Raw genomic sequence first — 18,558 nt, 5'->3', positions numbered from 1 at the left:
TGTAGGACAGATAACCAGGTGAAGCCTTCTTGGGCTGTGAAATGTGTCCCCAAGGTTCAAGTTCCTAAAGTTTGGCTGTCATCTGGGTAGTGAAGCATATCTGGGATAGTCCCTTCCAAGGAGATTCAAGGGCAGTCTTTGTTCTTAGTGATTCCAAGTCAAAAGGGTAGCAGAAAATTGGAAACATTAGTTTGATGAGTTATAGCCAGATATTTGAGGAAACTATAAGAATATAGGATCTGGTCTAATTTATAGGTATTTAACAAAATCTCAAAGACAATGAATTGGATATAATATCTACAAAGGTGCAAGCATCTTTCTTTCTAGAATTACCCCCATTTTTTAAAATCAAAGATAAAAATAAAATCAAAGATAATCACAGTAAAACTAATTTATTTGCGTTATACTTGGCCTGATTATTTACATAGGTGCAGCAAGAATAGTAATTGACCATATGGGTTCTTTTTAAGCCTGCTTTGCTGGAACCTTGTAAGTAAGGTACCAGGTCGACTTTTCCGAGGGACTTTATTGGTTCCATAAAGTCAACCTTAGTTCTTTAAAGCAGTCTGGTCATATCTGAGTCTATGTACATCTCTCTCAAATATGACATTCCAGTTAAAGCTTTTGTAACCAGTGCTTCTGATTGTGTCCTGTTACAAGGATAATAGATTCTCATTCAGCTTATGTAAATAACTATTTTGCCATAAAAAGAATGCTCAAGAGTCTCCAAATTTTGGAGGAGTCAGGTAGGGAGAAAAAGTTAATGTTTACAAAATTGTATTTTACCAAATTGTTTTAAGTCATAGATAGCTTAAGAGAAAAAGTTTCCTCAAATCTAGAAAAGCAAAACATTAAAGAACCAGCAGTGCTTCAAGCAAGAAGGAATAAAAATTATAATCACCCTTTTCAGTTCATTCAGTTCTAGGTTATTTATTCTTGTTCTGCTTTAATCCATTTTCCCCCATTAGTTCCAGAAATTCTTACCCAATTCAGTATTTTTAAAATTTTTATTTATTTTAAATTAGTTTAAATTAGTTGGAAGATATTTACAATATTGTGATGGTTTCTGCCATACATCAACATGAATCAGCCATAGGTATACATGTGTCCCCCCCCATCCTGAACCCCCTCCCACTGCCCTCCCCACTCTATCCCTCTAGGTTGTCCCAGAGCACTGGCTTTGAGTACCCTGCTTCGTACATCGAACTCACACTGGTTGTCTGTTTTACATGTGGTAATGTATATGTTTCAGTGCCATTCTCTCAAATCATCCCGCCCTCTCCTTCTTCCATGAAGTCCAAAAGTCTGTTCTTTACATCTGTGTTTCCTTTGCTGCCCTGCATGTAGGATCGTCAGTATCATTTTTCTAAATTTCATATATATGGATTATTATATAGTATTTGTCTGTCTTTTTCTGACTTACTTCACTCTGTATAACAGGCTTTAGGTTCATCCACCTCATTAGAACTGACTCAGATGCTCCTTTTTATAGCTGAGTAGTACTCCATTGTATATATGTACCATAACTTCCTTATCCATTCATCTGCCAATGGATATCTAGGTTGCTTTCATATCCTAGCTATTGTAAATAGTGCTGCAGTGAACAGTGAGGTACATGTGTCTCTTTCAATTCTGGTTTTCTTGGGATGCATGCCCAGCAGTGGGATTGCTGGATCATATAGCGGGTCTATGCCAAGTTTTTTAAGGAATCTGCCCACTGTTCTTCATAGTGGCTGTACTAGTTTGCATTCCCACCAGCAGTATAAGAGAGTTTCCTTTTCTCCACACCCTCTCTAGCATTTATTGTTTGTAGACGTTTTGATGATGGCCATTCTGACTACTGTGAGATGACCAATTCAATATTATGATCTTAAAGTTATCAGAAACTTGTGTTTGCCAAATTCTTTCCATGAATCTCCTTGAAGATGGGTCACTTCTGCAGCAACATTTTTGCAGAAGCATCTGAGTAAAATAATAAGTGTAAATGACAGAAGACTTTAAAAAATGCCCATTGTTATAATGAGCATTTATTCTCTAATGAGAATTTATTATAATGGAATTGACAAGGAAATGTGGTTATTTCTGTGACACTCAACATTGTCAAATGATAACTGGAATTATGATGATAATATTATTCCAGGACGTTTCATTCAGACTTTAGGAATTGCATATGGTTTCTAAAACATTTATAACTTACACAAGTACAACATAAAGGCTTAGTATTACTTCTTATTTGATGATTCTTGCTATGTAACTTAACCTATCAAATAAGTCTGATTAGTTTAACATCTTCATTTTTTTGAGGAGAGGAAACAAATCTCTTGAGATATTCTAGAGGCCCTCTGGAAAATACCAAAGTTAGTTCGAGGTTAAAAAAAACTTGATTCAGAACTTTATTTTGGGGAAGCTTGTCAGAATTATCAAAAAAGTTTTAAAACACTTGTCAAATAGGATCATAGGTCACTGAGAAATGATAACTTAGTTATCCATTTAATCGTAGTGACAAAGACTTTGCAGAGAAACACAGAAAGTTATTTTTTAAACACCTTAGGTCTTTAAAAAATTTTTTTAATTTTGTATGGGATATAGCTAATTAACAATGTTGTGATATTTTCAGGTGAACAGCAAAGGGACTCAGCCACACATATACATGTATCCATCCATTCTCCCCCAAACTTCCCTCCCATCCAGGCTGCCACATAACACTGAGCAGAGTTCCATGTGCTATACAGTAGGCCCTTGTTGGTTAACCATTTTAAATACAGCAGTAAACACCTTAGATCTTTTAATGGAGAAGATTCAGCTTTCTTTAGTAATCAAAGACCTGATAAAGACAACATGGCAAATTATTTTGACAAAACACAGAATCTTTGTTGTCTAGGCAGATTACTTTAAAAGGTAAGGAAAAGCTTTTTTCAATGTCTTACTAAGAGAAAACAGGGATTCCCTGGTGGCTCAGAGGGTAAAGAGTCTGCTTGCAATGCAGGAGACCTGAGTTCGATCCCTGGATCAGGCAGATCCCCTGGAAAAGAAAATGGCAACCCACCCCAGTATTCTTGCCTGGAAAATCCCATGGACAGAGGAGGAGCCTGGTGGGGTACAGTCCATAGGGTTGCAAAGAGTCAGACACTACTGAGCAACTTCACTTTCACTTTCAAGAGAAGACAAAGAATCCAATAAAACCTGTCCTTTTAACAAAGAGAAAACCAAATTAAAAACCCATCAACTTTTTAAAAAATTAAATAAATTGATTTTAATCTTAGTAATTTTGACCACACATAAAATTGTTTTGTGAGATTTGGGGGTGGGGGCACAAATTTTTACAAAAACTTTTTTTTTAACATTCAAATCTTGCCCTATTTTTTTCCTTTCTCCTGAAATAGCCTCAATTTAGGATAAAATTGCTTCCTTTTCCCTCAACAACATGTGTTTCCTTTCCTAATACCCTCTTTTGCTAAAAGCATGCATCTTACTTTCTTTATATACAGAGATAATTTCCCTCATTTTTAGTAGCTTTCATTACATATATTAGAATTCTTAACCCTTAAAAACTTTAATTTTTAGTGAAAATAAGTAACCAATTATGAACTCTCTTTTAGCATTCTATGGTTTGGGAAATTTCTAAATACTTTTTATAATTTTTTATACTTTTTATAATTAAATTTTCTCTCAGTAAATTTTTCAGTGTGGCAGAAGCTATGTTTACTAGGAAACCCAAATATCTTTAGTTTCCCTGTAAAAGGAAGCCAAAACCTATGTTCAGTAATCAATATTTCATTATTTTACCTTATTTGGAAATGATCTGAATATTCAGTGACTATCCATCATTTAATTTAACTTAGCAAAACTTTAAGATTTCAAGTTACCAAAAAGATATGGAGAAAGCATTAAGGAAAGTTCACCTAAAAACTTTTATCCCATTTGCATCCATTCAGTTTACTTATTTCATTTAATTTATATAAGTGCTTCATTTCTTTGAGCCAGTTAAATAGAGCTCTCTTACATAGTAATTTTGGCAGTACCCTCTGAAGGTAGAAAATACTGTACATCTATAATACACACATAAACACACATAAATAGACAGTTGCTAGCAGGGACCTAATAGCTTCTGTTTTAAAATTACTGCCATGAATTGGGTACGGTAATTCACTAGTTGTAAAATAAATTGAATCTAAATTGTTTTTCTGGTAGGTAGAGCAAGCTAAGGTTATCTGCTCAGGTGGGTAAAGCATTTTTACTAATATTTTTTGGGGAAGACAGAAGATTTTTTTATTTGACTGTTTTCCCTTTCCTTTACCATAAGGAAATGGTCAAATGAAAAAGTTTGTAGAACATTTATATCTCAAAGGTACAGAAAAAGAATGCAAGTTCCACTAAGGGGTACTTTGGTTTCCTAAGGCCAGATTTTTTTTTTTACAAAACTTACAAGCTTTTTGAGATAAATAGGGGAGGTTTAGTCAGTTCAGTCAGTTCAGTTGCTCAGTCATGTCCGACTCTTTGCGACCCCATGAACTGCAGCATACCAGGCCTGCCTGTCCATCACCAACTCCTGGAGTTTACCCAAACTCATGTCCATTGAGTTGGTGATGCCATCCAACCATCTCATCCTCTGTCGTCCCTTTCTCCTCCTGCCCTCAATCTTTCCCAGCATCAGGGTCTTTTCAGATGAGTCAGCTCTTCACATCAGGTGGCCAAAGTATTGGAGTTTCAGCTTCAACATCAGTCCTTCCAGTGAACACTCAGGACTGATCTCCTTTAGGATGGACTAGTTGGATCTCCTTGCAGTCCAAGGGACTCTCAAGAGTCTTCTCCAACACCACAGTTCAAAAGCATCAATTCTTTGGTGCTCAGTTTTCTTTTTGGGGACTTGTAAAAGGAATGGGTGGACTGTGAACTGCCTCTGGAGTTGTATTCTCAGTTTTACAAAGATTTATAGATAAGGATAGTTGCTTTCATGTCCTCAGGGAATTGGGTTGCAACTTAAAATGACATCATAGGCTGATCCTCCCATTCAGCTACATTATTCTTAATTTGCTTTCTTCTGTGTGTGACACAGCCCCTCACATACCCCTCTGTATATCAGGGACAAGATTTCTAACCTAGATGGAAATTAAAAGATTTCTATGTTCTGGACTTGGAGCTGTTTGCCTTTGAAAGGTTTTGGTAAATCCTTTCACAGAGGCTTTAGAAGGTTTTTCTTTCCCTCTGGGTACATAGTTCATTTTGGTTTAGTGGAGGAGACCTAAAAAAATATTCTTATCAGACTCTGAATATCAGCTTTCACTTTCTGGCCAACATCAGACCATAGTGCTACTTTTAAAAAATCCTTTTAAATATCTTGTCAGTTTTCACTTGGGACAAACAGTAAGCATTTCCCAATTTTCAGTTGACACAGGCAGTAAATGTTGACAACCCCTTGGACTTAAGAGGCATCCCCATAGAAGGTACAAAAATTTTTTTTTAATATTTTTCTCTTTTTGGGTACTATAAGCAGTGATTTGGGAGAGCTGACTCTGGGAAGAATTCTCACCTTTAGCTGGCTTCTGACAGTTCTCCCAGGGTCCCATCTGCAGACACCGAGGGGCATTTAATGTAGAGGGTATAGCTCTAATATCTGCCAGACGCCAAGATTTTTCACTAATTTAGTTTCCCTTGGCTGTTTAAGGGAATAACATAGCAGTTTCCCCATAAAGTCCCTCAGAGTCTCATCAACTCTGAGAGGGATCCACATGAGAGCCCTCCTTCAAGGGTAGATATGGGGGTGTAAGTCCAGTAACTTGGCCGACTTTCAAGGTCTTGTAGTCTCTTTAGAGTGGAAAGATGGTTTAGACTGAGAATTACTAGAAGGAGTACTCAGCTAGAGGAGGAAAGGTGGCGGGTAGTACAAGTTGCGTCTGTCTTGCAGTCTTTTGTTTTAGGTATCTCTTGTGTCTAATTTTTTGTTGGCCTTTTTCAGTGAATTTTTCAATGAAGCTATTCTGGAGTTATGAAGCTTTTTGGAATTCTACATACCAATTAAAATAGATGTCCCACTCTGTTTGTTTAATTTAGGAACCCTGCTTTCAAGTACACTTCTTAAATGATCTTATCTAATTGGAATGTTCCTCTTAATGGCCGTTGTAATTTCCCTGAGGGCTGGTAACAGTTTAGTAGGATCCTCAGCTGCAAATGAAGTTCAACCCACATTTCTGTCCAGCCATATCTCGCTGTACATGGGGTACAACCCACATTTCTTTCAGCCGTATTTTTGGGCCCCTAACCTGATGGGTCTCAAGCTAAGTTCCCAGGATCCAAAACAATGATCTTGTCTAATTCCAGATTGTTTTTGATAACAACAAAACAACAAAAATGTTTTGTCGTTTTTCGTAGATATTTAAAATTTCGTGAACTGTAGTTTTTAGACATAAACATGTGTCAGAAAGTGGCACACTTAACTCCTTGAATTTAAGGACCCTAGATGATGTTATTGTTTATTTATATTTAGTTAAATCTTTGGATCTCTCACTTCCACTGTATAATCATAAGGGATTTGATTTAGGTCATACCTGAATGGTCTAGTGGTTTTCCCTACTTCCTTCAATTTAAGTCTGAATTTGGCAATAAGTAGTTCATGGTCTGAGCCACAGTCAGCTCCTGGTCTTGGTTTTGCTGACTGTATAGAGCTTCTCCATCTTTGGCTGCAAAGAATATAATCAATCTGATTTCGGTGTTGACCATCTGGTGATGTCCATGTATAGAGTCTTCTCTTGTGTTATTCGAAGAGGGTGTTTGCTATGACCAGTGCATTTTCTTGGCAAAACTCTATTAGTCTTTGCCCTGCTTCATTCCATATTCCAAGGCCAAATTTGCCTGTTACCCTAGGTGTTTCTTGACTTCCTACTTTTGCATTCCAGTCCCCTATAATGAAAAGGACATCTTTTTTGGATGTTAGTTCTAAAAGGTCTTCATAGAACTGTTCAATTTCAGCTTCTTCAGCATTACTGGTTGGGGCATAGACTTGGATTACTGTGATATTGAATGGTTTGCCTTGGAAACGAACAGAGATCATTCTGTCGTTTTTGAGATTGCATCCAAGTACTGCATTTCGGACTCTTTTGTTGACCATGATGGCCACTCCATTTCTTCTGAGGGATTCCTGCCTGCAGTAGTAGATATAATGGTCATCTGAGTTAAATTCACCCATTCCAGTCCATTTCAGTTCGCTGATTCCTAGAATGTCGACATTCAATCTTGCCATCTCTTGTTTGACCACTTCCAATTAGCCTTGATTCATTGAGCTGACATTCCAGGTTCCTATGCAATATTGCTCTTTACAGCATCAGACCTTGCTTCTATCACCAGTCACATCCACAGCTGGGTATTATTTTTGCTTTGGCTCCATCCCTTCATTCTTTCTGGAGTTCAATGGAAGTGAGAAATAGATTTAAGGGCTTAGATCTGATAGATAGAGTGCCTGATGAACTATGGATGGAGGTTCGTGACATTGTACAGGAGACAGGGATCAAGACCATCCCCATGGAAAAGAAATGAAAAAAGCAAAATGGCTGTCTGGGGAGGCCTTACAAATAGCTGTGAAACGAAGAGAAGCGAAAAGCAAAGGAGAAAAGGAAAGATATAAACATCTGAATGCAGAGTTCCAAAGAATAGCAAGAAGAGATAAGAAAGCCTTCTTCAGCGATCAATGCAAAGAAATAGAGGAAAACAACAGAATGGCAAAGACTAGGGATCTCTTCAAGAAAATCAGAGATACCAAAGGAACATTTCATGCAAAGATGGGCTCGATAAAGGACAGAAATGGTATGGACCTAACAGAAGCAGAAGATATTAAGAGATGGCAAGGATACACAGAAGAACTGTACAAAAAAGATCTTCACGACCCAGATAATCACAATGATGTGATCACGGACCTAAAGTCAGACATCCTGGAATGTGAAGTCAAGGGGGCTTTAGGAAGCGTCACTAGGAACAAAGTTAGGGGAGGTGATGGAATTCCGCTTGAGCCATTTCAAATCCTAAAGGATGATGCTGGGAAAGTGCTGCACTCAATATGCCAGCAAATTTGGAAAACTCAGCAGTGGCCACAGGTCTGGAAAAGGTCAGTTTTCATTCCAATCCCAAAGAAAGGCAATACCAAAGAATGCTCAAACTACCATGCAATTGCACTCATCTCACACGCTAGTAAAGTAATGCTCAAAATTCTCCAAGCCAGGCTTCAGCAATATGTGAATCGTGAACTTCCTGATGTTCAAGCTGGTTTTAGAAAAGGCAGAGGAACCAGAGATCAAATTGCCAACATCCCCTGGATCGTGGAAAAAGCAAGAGAGTCCCAGAAAAGCATCTATTTCTGCTTTATTGACTATGCCAAAGCCTTTGACTGTGTGGATCACAATAAACTGTGGAAAATTCTGAAAGAGATGGGAATACCAGACCACCTGATCTGCCTCTTGAGAAATCTGTATGCAGGTCAGGAAGCAACAGTTAGAACTGGACATGGAACAACAGACTGGTTCCAAATAGGAAAAAGAGTTCGTCAAGGCTGTATATTGTCACCCTGTTTATTTAACTTATATGCAGAGTACATCATGAGAAACGCTGGACTGGAAGAAACACAAGCTGGAATCAAGATTGCTGGGAGAAATATCAATAAGCTCAGATATGCAGATGACACCACCCTTATGGCAGAAAGTGAAGAGGAACTAAAAAGCCTCTTGATGAAAGTGAAAGTGGAGAGTGAAAAAGTTGGCTTAAAGCTCAACATTCAGAAAACTCAGATCATGGCATCTGGTCCCATCACTTCATGGGAAATAGATGGGGAAACAGTGGAAACAGTGTCAGACTTTATTTTTCTGGGCTCCAAAATCACTGCAGATGGTGACTGCAGCCATGAAATTAAAAGATGCTTACTCCTTGGAAGGAAAGTTATGACCAACCTAGATAGCATACTCAAAAGCAGAGACATTACTTTGCCAACAAAGGTTCATCTAGTCAAGGCTATGGTTTTTCCTGTGGTCATGTATGGATGTGAGAGTTGGACTGTGAAAAAGGCTGAGCGCCGAAGAATTGATGCTTTTGAACTGTGGTGTTGGAGAAGACTCTTGAGAGTCCCTTGGACTGCAAGGAGATCCAACCAGTCCATTCTGAAGGAGATCAGCCCTGGGATTTCTTTGGAAGGACTGATGCTGAAGCTGAAGCTCCAGTACTTTGGCCACCTCATGCGAAGAGTTGACTCACTGGAAAAGACTCTGATGCTGGGAGGGATTGGGGGCAAGAGGAGAAGGGGATGACAGAGGATGAGATAGCTGGATGGCATCACTGACTTGATGGACTTGAGTCTCAGTGAACTCCAGGAATTGGTAATGGAGAGGGAGGCCTGGCGTGCTGCGATTCATGGGGTCGCAAAGAGTCGGACACGGCTGCGCGACTGATCTGATCTGATCTTGGATTTCTCAGAGCTAAGAAAGATGAATATGTTGCTGTATTGGAAATTGCGTGATGTTTTACAGTGTAACTCATTACACAAATTTTCTTGAGGTTGGCAGGCAACCTAATGTCAGTCTAACCCATTCAGTGACCACCTTGTCCTAACATGAGGGTATTTTAGAGTTAGGTGGCAAGTACTCTGATAGCTTTCAAAGTATTCAACTTATGCCCACCAATTTTCGCAGCTGTTTTCTTTTTGGCTTCCAAGATTTCTATTAGCAGTAGCCTTTATCCATACAAAACAAGACAAACAGACCTGTGTACTTCATCACAACAGCCGTAACCGAGATGTTGACAGTGAACTGGCCAAGAGAAGGCACTGTGTGCACCACCAGCAATTCCCAAATTGGCCACTGGGAACTGGGGAAAAGTCACAACCAGCAGACCCCCAAAATGAGGGCTGTGGATTGGCCTGGGTTTCTGAAAAGGGGTAATATATACAGACTCATTGGAAAAGACCCTGATGCTGGGAAAGATTGCAGGCAGGAGGAGAAGGGGATGATAGAGGATGAGATAGTTGGATGACGTCACTGACTCAATGGACATGGGTGTGGGTAGACTCCGGCAGTTGGTGATGGACAGGGAGGCCTGGTGTGCTGCGGTTCATGGGGTTGCAAAGAGTTGGATATGACTGAGCAACTGAACTGAATGTCCCAAAAGAGGCATATTCTCTTACATAACTAAAATACTATATTACACTGAAAAAATAAAATTAATAGAGTAATATTTTCTGGCATATAGTTCATATTCAGAATTCCCCAGTTGTGCAGAAGTGCCTTTGTAGCTGTGTTTTCTTTCCCTTTGGAAGAAGAGCCTTCCCTAGCGTTCTTGTTCTCTCCATTCATTCTGCTTTCTTGCCTGTTTTTCTGAGCTTGCCCCTGAAGGGTGCATTCACACTGCTGTCTCCTACGTTTTTATTTATCCCACCCCATGGAATATGATTTAGACAAGTTCTTGAATGACCTCGAAATCCGATGGAGCATTTTCAGTACTTATTTTGCTTGACTTCCTGGCGATATCTGGCCCTCCTGTACACTTCCATCTTAAAATACTCAGTGGCTCTTAGCTTCAGTGACAGCCTCTTCTCCTGGTTTTCCTATTATGTCTCTGTTTGAACTATTTATGAGGGCTTCATTTTCTTCCAACTTCTAAATATTGGGGCTTCTCTGGGTTTATCTCGGCTCTCTTACTTGGTCACTCTAATGCTCTCCTTGAGTGACTTTAGTCCTGTGGCTTTAATTATCATCAATATGTCACAGCTGCTGTATCTTTATTTTCAGCTCGTATCATATACTATAAACTCTGGTTCGTTGGCCTTGATTGGGAATCATTTTAGACAAGTACATTTCTTTGTAAAAGGAGACTATGGTCTCCATCTGAAATTACGATCCCTCTCAATAACAATTTTTTTTTAGTTCAGATCAGATCAGTCACTCAGTCGTGTCCAACTCTTTGCCACCCCATGAATCTCAGCACGCCAGGCCTCCTTGTCCATCACCAACTCCCGGAGTTCACTCAGACTCATGTCCATCGAGTCAGTGATGCCATCCAGCCATCTCATCCTCTGTCGTCCCCTTCTCCTCCTGCCCCCAATCCCTCCCAGCATCAGACTCTTTTCCAATGAGTCAACTCTTCACGTGAGGTGGCCAAAGTACTGGAGTTTCAGCTTCAGCATCATTCCTTCCAAAGAAATCCCAGGGCTGATCTACTCATTTTTTAATATGATAACATGTTGGCCTTATGGTTTATGTAGGATTAACACTACACACAGCTATTGCTTACATGAAATAGGCAAACAAAAAGCCAATCAACCCTTTTGTTCTTTATACCACTTAAATTCATTTTCATCTTTTCCCTTTTTACTGTGATGGAGATATTACTCCATCTCTGCTTTAGAGATGTCAAGTATTATGAGACTCTGACATTGACTCTTTAGATAGCACTCTAGTACTTTAGAAGGTAGAAGGTAGTGCTGAAAGATATGAAGTCCCACTTCTTTACTTTTTTTGGCCAAATTCCAGCCTTGACTAAATTCACCAAGAAGCCAGCCTTGTAGTTGGATCCTGTTAATTACTAGAAAATCCTGTTACAGATACATATCAATTCAATTTAAGAAAGGGCAGTACCTCAGCCCCAATTGCCAATTTTAGGTATACCTTGTTTTATTGCACTTTGCTTTATTGTGCTTTGCAGATATTGTACTTTTTACAAATTGAGGTTTGTAGCAATCCTATTGGCACCATTTTTCCAGCAGCATTTGTTCACTTCATGTGTCACATTTTAATAATTCTGACAGTTTTTTCAACTTTTCCATTTTATTATGGTTGTTAACAGTGATCTGTGATCAGCGATCCTTGATGTTACTATTGTAATTGTTTTGACTTTTTTAGCAGTATTTTTTAAATTAAGATATGTACATTTTTTAAGACTTAATGCTATTGTACACTTAGTAGGATACAATATAGTATAAACATAACTTTTATATGCACTGAGGAAAAAATTTATGTGAGTCTCTTTATTGCATTATTTATTGTATTGTGGTTGTCTGGAACCTAAATCTCTCCAAGGTATGCCTGTGTTTCCTGTAATCAGAACACTTTTCTATATGATTATGGCTTTATACTACATTATCTTTCTAGCAGCTGCAAAATTTGAAGATTTAATGCTAATTATATTTGATCCTGGGTGAATGAATGTGGCAGTATAACTCCAATTAGTAATTAATAACAGAAGATGTAAAATGAAATTGTAGTTAAGGTATTTAATTTTTTTTCTTGAGTGAGGATTAAAGGTCATTATTGAATTGTTAAATACAACATACTTCGTACAAGAAAATATTTTAATCATTTAAAATAATAGTAAATCTTTTACATAGCTAAATTTATTATACAATAATTATTTTAAAAATTTGTATTTTCATGATAATGATTGTTTTAGAACAATCATTCTGCTGCTCCACTTCAGCTGCTCCCTCCCATTTCCTGGCTACCATGGCCACCTCGATCACCTCGACCTCGCTGGGATCTTTATGATCAAATGATTGTTATCCCATTCTCATAATCTCTCAATTTTCATTGAATCTTCTGGACTTCCCATTGTTTCTGTATCCCCACCCTTTCTTTACTTTTTTCCCCATCCATTTCTCCCCATCTTCTATTGGCTATCACTTGAACCAGTTAACAAATGTACACAGTAATCATGTTTTAGGCCATTTAACGCAAGAGTAATAGGTGAATTGTTTGTTCCTAGACCAGTTGCTAGCAAACTTTGGCTATAGTTCTTTTTTTTCATTATTAAAATTATTTATTTATTTTAAAATGAAACAAAGATGAATATTTTTAATGATAAAAGGTACAACTCACAAAGAAGATAGACATCTATTTCTTCTGATTTTTGCTTTGGTCTAATGGTTTATGATGGCTATAGTTTCTTGATGGGAAAGCCAAGGATATTAGTAATTGACTTGAATTTTTCTACACGGATAATTCAGATTTTTTTTTTTTAAGTAGCCTTAAGAATTTGTCTTTTGTGCCCAGAAGGTTCTGATTTGAGTGTTCACATTTACACACCCTATTTTATCCTTTAATGGTTATTTTCAGCTTTGCTATAGGCTTGGTAGGCTGCAGCTGGGGCACTACCAAAAAAAAAAAAAAAAGAGGAATGAACTAGAGTATTTTATAATTGGAAAGAATCTTAGAGATTATATAATTCCAAATTCTCATTGTTCATATGAGAAATTGAGGATCGGAGAGGTTAAGCGATTTGCCTGAGGCTACATAGTTGTCACCTGGTTGAGTTAGGACCAAAATGGAAATCTCCAGATTACAAATTCAGAACTTATTTTTATTATCCCATGTGAATGGGTTGGTGGGTCGGCAAGTGTGTGAGTAATTAAAAAGTCAGAGAAATGACTTCTTTTTCTTCCCCTTCTCTGACTGGAAGGCCAGATGTTTCCAAGAATAATAAAACTATGATCTCTTTTGTCATTTGGAAAAGTGATAGTTTTGTTTAAAACATCTGTCATTGTTTGAAGGCTGGACCTCAGGCTTTCCTCTTATTTATCTCTTGTTTAAGAAAAATGCTTTCCAGGGACAAGGATGCTGTATTGTGCGCTTGCTGGTAGGGATGCCAGAGTTTGTGGAGGAGCGAGCCTCATAGGGTCCCTGCCTTGCTTGCTGCTCAGGAAGCAGGCTTTGTGACCGACCATCTCCTGTCTGCTGGGCGTGTATGTGCTTTGAGCTGTTTTTCTGATGAAGTTGGAAGTCTCACTGGGACAGCCATATACTCTAGCAGATGGCAGACACCTGTAAACAAAAGTGACAGTGAAAACTGTGGTCCCAGAATTGAGCCATACCCTATTCTCTCTGTGCTTTGAACAGCTGAGGCGATAGATGCTTTCCCTTCTTGTTTAAAGTCTTTTGCTTCTGGACGGTTCATTCTTTTTCCAGTTCATTTGAATTCATTTTAATCAGCTCTATCACACTCGTGTCTCTCTCCTGACTTAAAGTTACATTAAATATTCACTCATCCTGTTGCCTCCTCAGGAGGCCTCTGCCAGCAGAATTTCAAAAGCAGAGTCTTTAAATGCCTTATCATTCTGAATATAAAACTTCTTATTTAAAGGACTGTCGAATAAATGCCTATTTAAAAAACCAAACCAAGCATAAGATTCACCAATTAGCATGAAGAGAAACACAAGACAGTAAGTTTTAACTGAACAGTAATTTCATTCATTCATTTAGTCATTTAATAAATATTTATTGCACATTTACTATGTTCCAGGGATGGTTCCAGACCCAGGGGATATAGCAGCTAACCCTGTGGACCAAAATCCCAGCTTTAATGGAGATTTACATTCTAGTGAAAGGAGACAGTAACAAATGAGTAAAACATATGCTCTATCAGATGGTGACACGTGCTGTGGAGAGAAAATAAAGGAGATAGGCAGTGGGGAGTTGGGTGCCATTTTCAAGGGGTAGTCAGGAAAGGCCTCACTGAGAAGGTGATGTTTGAGCCAAGACCGTGGACTCTGAGGCAGTCTTGTGCATCCTGGTTTGCATGGCTCTTTTGGCTCTTGGTTTCTGAGATGGTAACCTGTTTGTTCACAGTAATTTGTGAATTTGTAAATGAAATACTACATATAATTAGAAAGTCTTTGAGGGTACTAGAAGTTGCTAGCCTCTCTGAAGCTGAAGTATCCTTATGTGTAACATGGAGATGATAATACTTGTGGAACTGAATGTCTTATAATAGACTATTGAACTTATGGTGCTACTTTGCCCTACTGTTACAGAAATAACAATAAACTTGATTTTTTTTTGGTGTTGTTAATACTAAATAGAAGAGATTTTAGTGGTCATTTTTTCTATGACATCACTATGTAGATGAAGAGGCACTGGAAAGATCAATGGCTCTATGGAAGTTAAGATCTTGGGCCATGGGGTCATTGAGACCTGGGTTCAATTCATTGCTGTCCATTTCCACTTACTGGCTACGTGCCCTTAAGTAAGTCTCCCCCAGCTTCATAGAGTGGTAAGGACTGACTACAGAGATGAATTCCTTGCCTGGCCCTCAGTACGTGCCCAGGAAATAGCCCTGGAAGAGTTCTGTTATGCTTGGTGAATAGAGAGCCCCTGAGATGAGAGTTGGTTGATTATGACAATGACTGTCCCACAGAAGAGGCCTTTCAGGTGTGCCTGGGCTGCACATAATGATATGGTGAGAACACTTGAGTTTTCAGACATTGTACCAACAATTACTTGCTTTGTGATATTGAACGTCACTTGATTTCTTCTCCCTCTGGTTTTCCCCTGTAAAGGTAATGATACTTGACCTTATGCCTATTTCCTGGGGTTTTCTGGAAGCTGAATAATGAAATGACAGTCTCTGGAACCTGACAACGTTGGAGAAGTTCACAAACAGATACCCTCAGATGACTAGTGTATACTCATTGTACCACAGCAGTACTAAACTGAGAGGCTGGATTGCTGCTTTCCGAACTCAGATTGTTCTTGTTAGAGTCAACTCTTAATTCTTATGTGCTAACTGGGAAAAATTATAGCCTGAATAAAAGAAGCCAGCTGGTGTTGATTACTCGTCACTCTAAAAGTTGAGAAAGACATAAGAGACTATATTTTAACTCTCATTATCTCTCACCTGATTTCTTTCTTCAAAGCTGTGAAGCTGCAGGATGGTTCAGAGGCTCCCAGCCCCAGAAGAGAGCCAGTGTGCCTGAATAATCGACAAGCAAAACAGTACCTGTCACTATAGTTGCCATTTATTTATCAAGTGTTTTACACTGGGCATTGGATTAAACTGTTCACCTATGGTATCTCATTTCATCCTCATAGTAACTCTGTGTGGAGAAGGCAATGGCACCCCACTCCAGTACTGTTGCCTGGCAAATCCCATGGACGGAGGAGCCTGGTGGGCTGCAGTCCATGGGGTCGCTGAGGGTCGGACACGACTGAGCGACTTCACTTTCACTTTTCACTTTCATGCATTTGAGAAGGAAATGGCAACCCACTCCAGTGTTCTTGCCTGGAGAATCCCAGGGACAGGGGAGCCTGATGGGCTGCCGTCTATGGGATCGCACAGCGTCGGACAGGACTGAAGGGACTTAGCAGTAGCAGCAGCAGCAGTAACTCTGTGAAGGAGAGGGGGTGTGTGTTCTTTTAACAGTTGAATCACAGGTGCAGAAGGTAGAGTGAATCATACTTCTCAGTATGTTGTACATTGTCATACTGGTCTGCACAAGACCGTTTCTTATGGTAGTTCACTAGCTTATTCCCCTTTAACCATGTACTCTATGCTCATTCATTTACCCACCCCTCACAAATAACCAATCTCTTATTTTTCATGTATTTTCCTTTCTGTATATTCTTATGAAACATACCTTGTGGTTTCATGTGTGTTGAAAATTTATATAAAATGGTATGTTATATTTCATTCTGTCTTTCATTTTCTAATAACTGTTCTGACTGAAGTACTGTATTTTTAAGACCCATCCACATTGTAATATGTTGCTTCCAGTTGTGGCATAATACTCCATGGTGTGCATCCACCACAATCACATCTTCTCCTTCCTAGCAGTAGACAGCCAGGCTGCATTGGTGTCAAACTCCCTATTGCCACCAACAAAGAATTATTGTATCCCTATATGTCTCCTTTATGACCTGTGTGAGAATTGCTTTGGGGTATATAGTGAAGGATGGAATTGCTGCTTCATAGGGCATGCATAGACTTCATATGCCTAAGTAGTGCCAGAGAAGGAAACTAAAGCTGTGAAAGCTCTAATAACTTCCCCCAAATCACATAGACAGTAATCAGCAGAGATAGGATTCAAAAATTCTACTCTGATGGCTGTGTCATCATTAGTCCTATTTGAGACTTGAGGACATTGTACAGAAGCATAAAGTTACATCTCATTGTCTGTAGTTTTTATGTTCTTAGAACCTAGGAATCCAGGTGGACTGACTTTTTTTCTGAAGCACTTATCGTCCGCACCCCTCCCCACCAAAGCTCCATAGTAACTGTTTTTCTTTGTCTTTCATATCCTGTGGGTCTGCAGCACTAAAAGCCGCATTGGTCATACAGAACTGGTACCGAGGTTACAGCGCCCGGTTGAAGACCAGACAGCGCTATGCCCTCACTATCTTCCAGTCCATCGAATACGCTGATGAGCAAGGCCAGTTGCAGGTCTGTTTTGCAAGCTTGTCTCTTCTTTTGATAAAATGCTTCTCTTTACTCCTTTTATTGAAAGCATGAAAGATTGAGTCCATTTTAATAGCAGAGGAACCTTGGTGAAAGACTTTTATAGAGGATATAGTGACACTGTTTTGGAACTAGCTATTGAGAGAGTATGATTTGGGAACAGGATAGTGTTTTTCAGTTCTGAAGTTCATATTTTTAAGACAGCTACTAGATGTCCAGTTAACTAAAAAAAAATGGTCTTATTCTTTTTTTCAATATGTGCCCTAATAGTAAAGTTGCTACTTCATGAAGCAAAAAATGTTTTAAGGAGTTAAATAAATGGAAGAATCTCTTGGGGTCAAACATAGGAAAATTCTAGAAGAAAATATAGATGAGTGGGGAAAGACTTTTTCAAGCTTGCAAAAGCAATATGTAAATCCAGCTTTAACAATAAAAAGATCTCAGAAAGATCTACAATATATTTGTTAATGAAAAATCAACTTGTGGAACAATATGAAGAATTTTATCCCATATATGTGAAAGAAAATGCAACATACAATAAAAGTTTGGAAATGATATAAAGTATTTACTGTGTCCATTTCTGGGAAGAAGCATGGTATTGGTAGGTAGGAGGGGACTTCTCATTTTTATTCTGTATCATTTGTATTTTTCAACAATTGTGTCTTTATAAATGTATCACACAATATAATTTAAGTAAAATGTTATATAAAAATAATAACTATAATTAAAAATAATTAAGATTTCAAAAAGAATTAAAGAAATTGCTGGATTTATTCTTAGTAGCTATAAAAATTATATACTATGATTTAGTCAGATATTCCCTTAGCAGTTCACATCACTGACTGTCCTTTTAAGCACTGTAGAATATAGTGACGGAGATTAAGAGAGAGTGAGCTCTTAAATTGATATGCTTTATGCACAAATGTTCCAGTATTAGTACATTCTTTAAATATTGAGTCTTTTTAAATAACATTTATTGGGGTATAATTCACCCATTTAAAGTAGACAATTCAGTGGCCTTTAGTTTATTCACAAGTTGTGTAATCATCACTACAATATAGTTTAGAACACTTTCATCAACACCCCCTTCAACAACAAAAAATACCTCTATATTCATTAGCACTCACTCCCCATTCCTGCTCTCTGCGGTCCCTGGCAACTGCTAATCTGTTTTTTGTCTTTCTAGATTTGCCTTTTGTGGCCATTTCAAATAAATAAAGTCACATAGTATGCGATCCTTTGTGACTGGCTTCTTTCACTGAGCATAATGCCTTCAAGGTTCATCCATGTTACAGCATGTGTCAGTACTTCATTCCTCTTTATTGCTGAACGTTATTCTGTTGTATAGATCTAGGACATTTTGTT

General features: G+C 38.4%; 1 protein-coding gene across 8 annotated transcripts in view; it reads left to right on the top strand.

Moving 5' to 3' along the window:
* Nucleotides 1-18,558, top strand: part of PPEF1 (protein phosphatase with EF-hand domain 1) — a 157,087-nt gene that overhangs the window by 51,118 nt on the left and 87,411 nt on the right. For all 8 annotated transcript variants that reach the window (XM_061408023.1, XM_061408027.1, XM_061408028.1 and 5 more), the window contains one exon: nucleotides 17,051-17,178. In XM_061408023.1, coding sequence (XP_061264007.1) covers nucleotides 17,051-17,178 — 128 coding nt within the window. The remainder of the gene's footprint in view (nucleotides 1-17,050; nucleotides 17,179-18,558) is intronic.

Source organism: Bos javanicus, chromosome X (genome assembly GCF_032452875.1).
Source record: "Bos javanicus breed banteng chromosome X, ARS-OSU_banteng_1.0, whole genome shotgun sequence".
Lineage (NCBI taxonomy): Eukaryota > Metazoa > Chordata > Mammalia > Artiodactyla > Bovidae > Bos > Bos javanicus.
The sequence above is the reverse complement of the archived record's forward strand: the minus strand, read 5'-3'. Positions and strand labels throughout refer to the sequence as shown.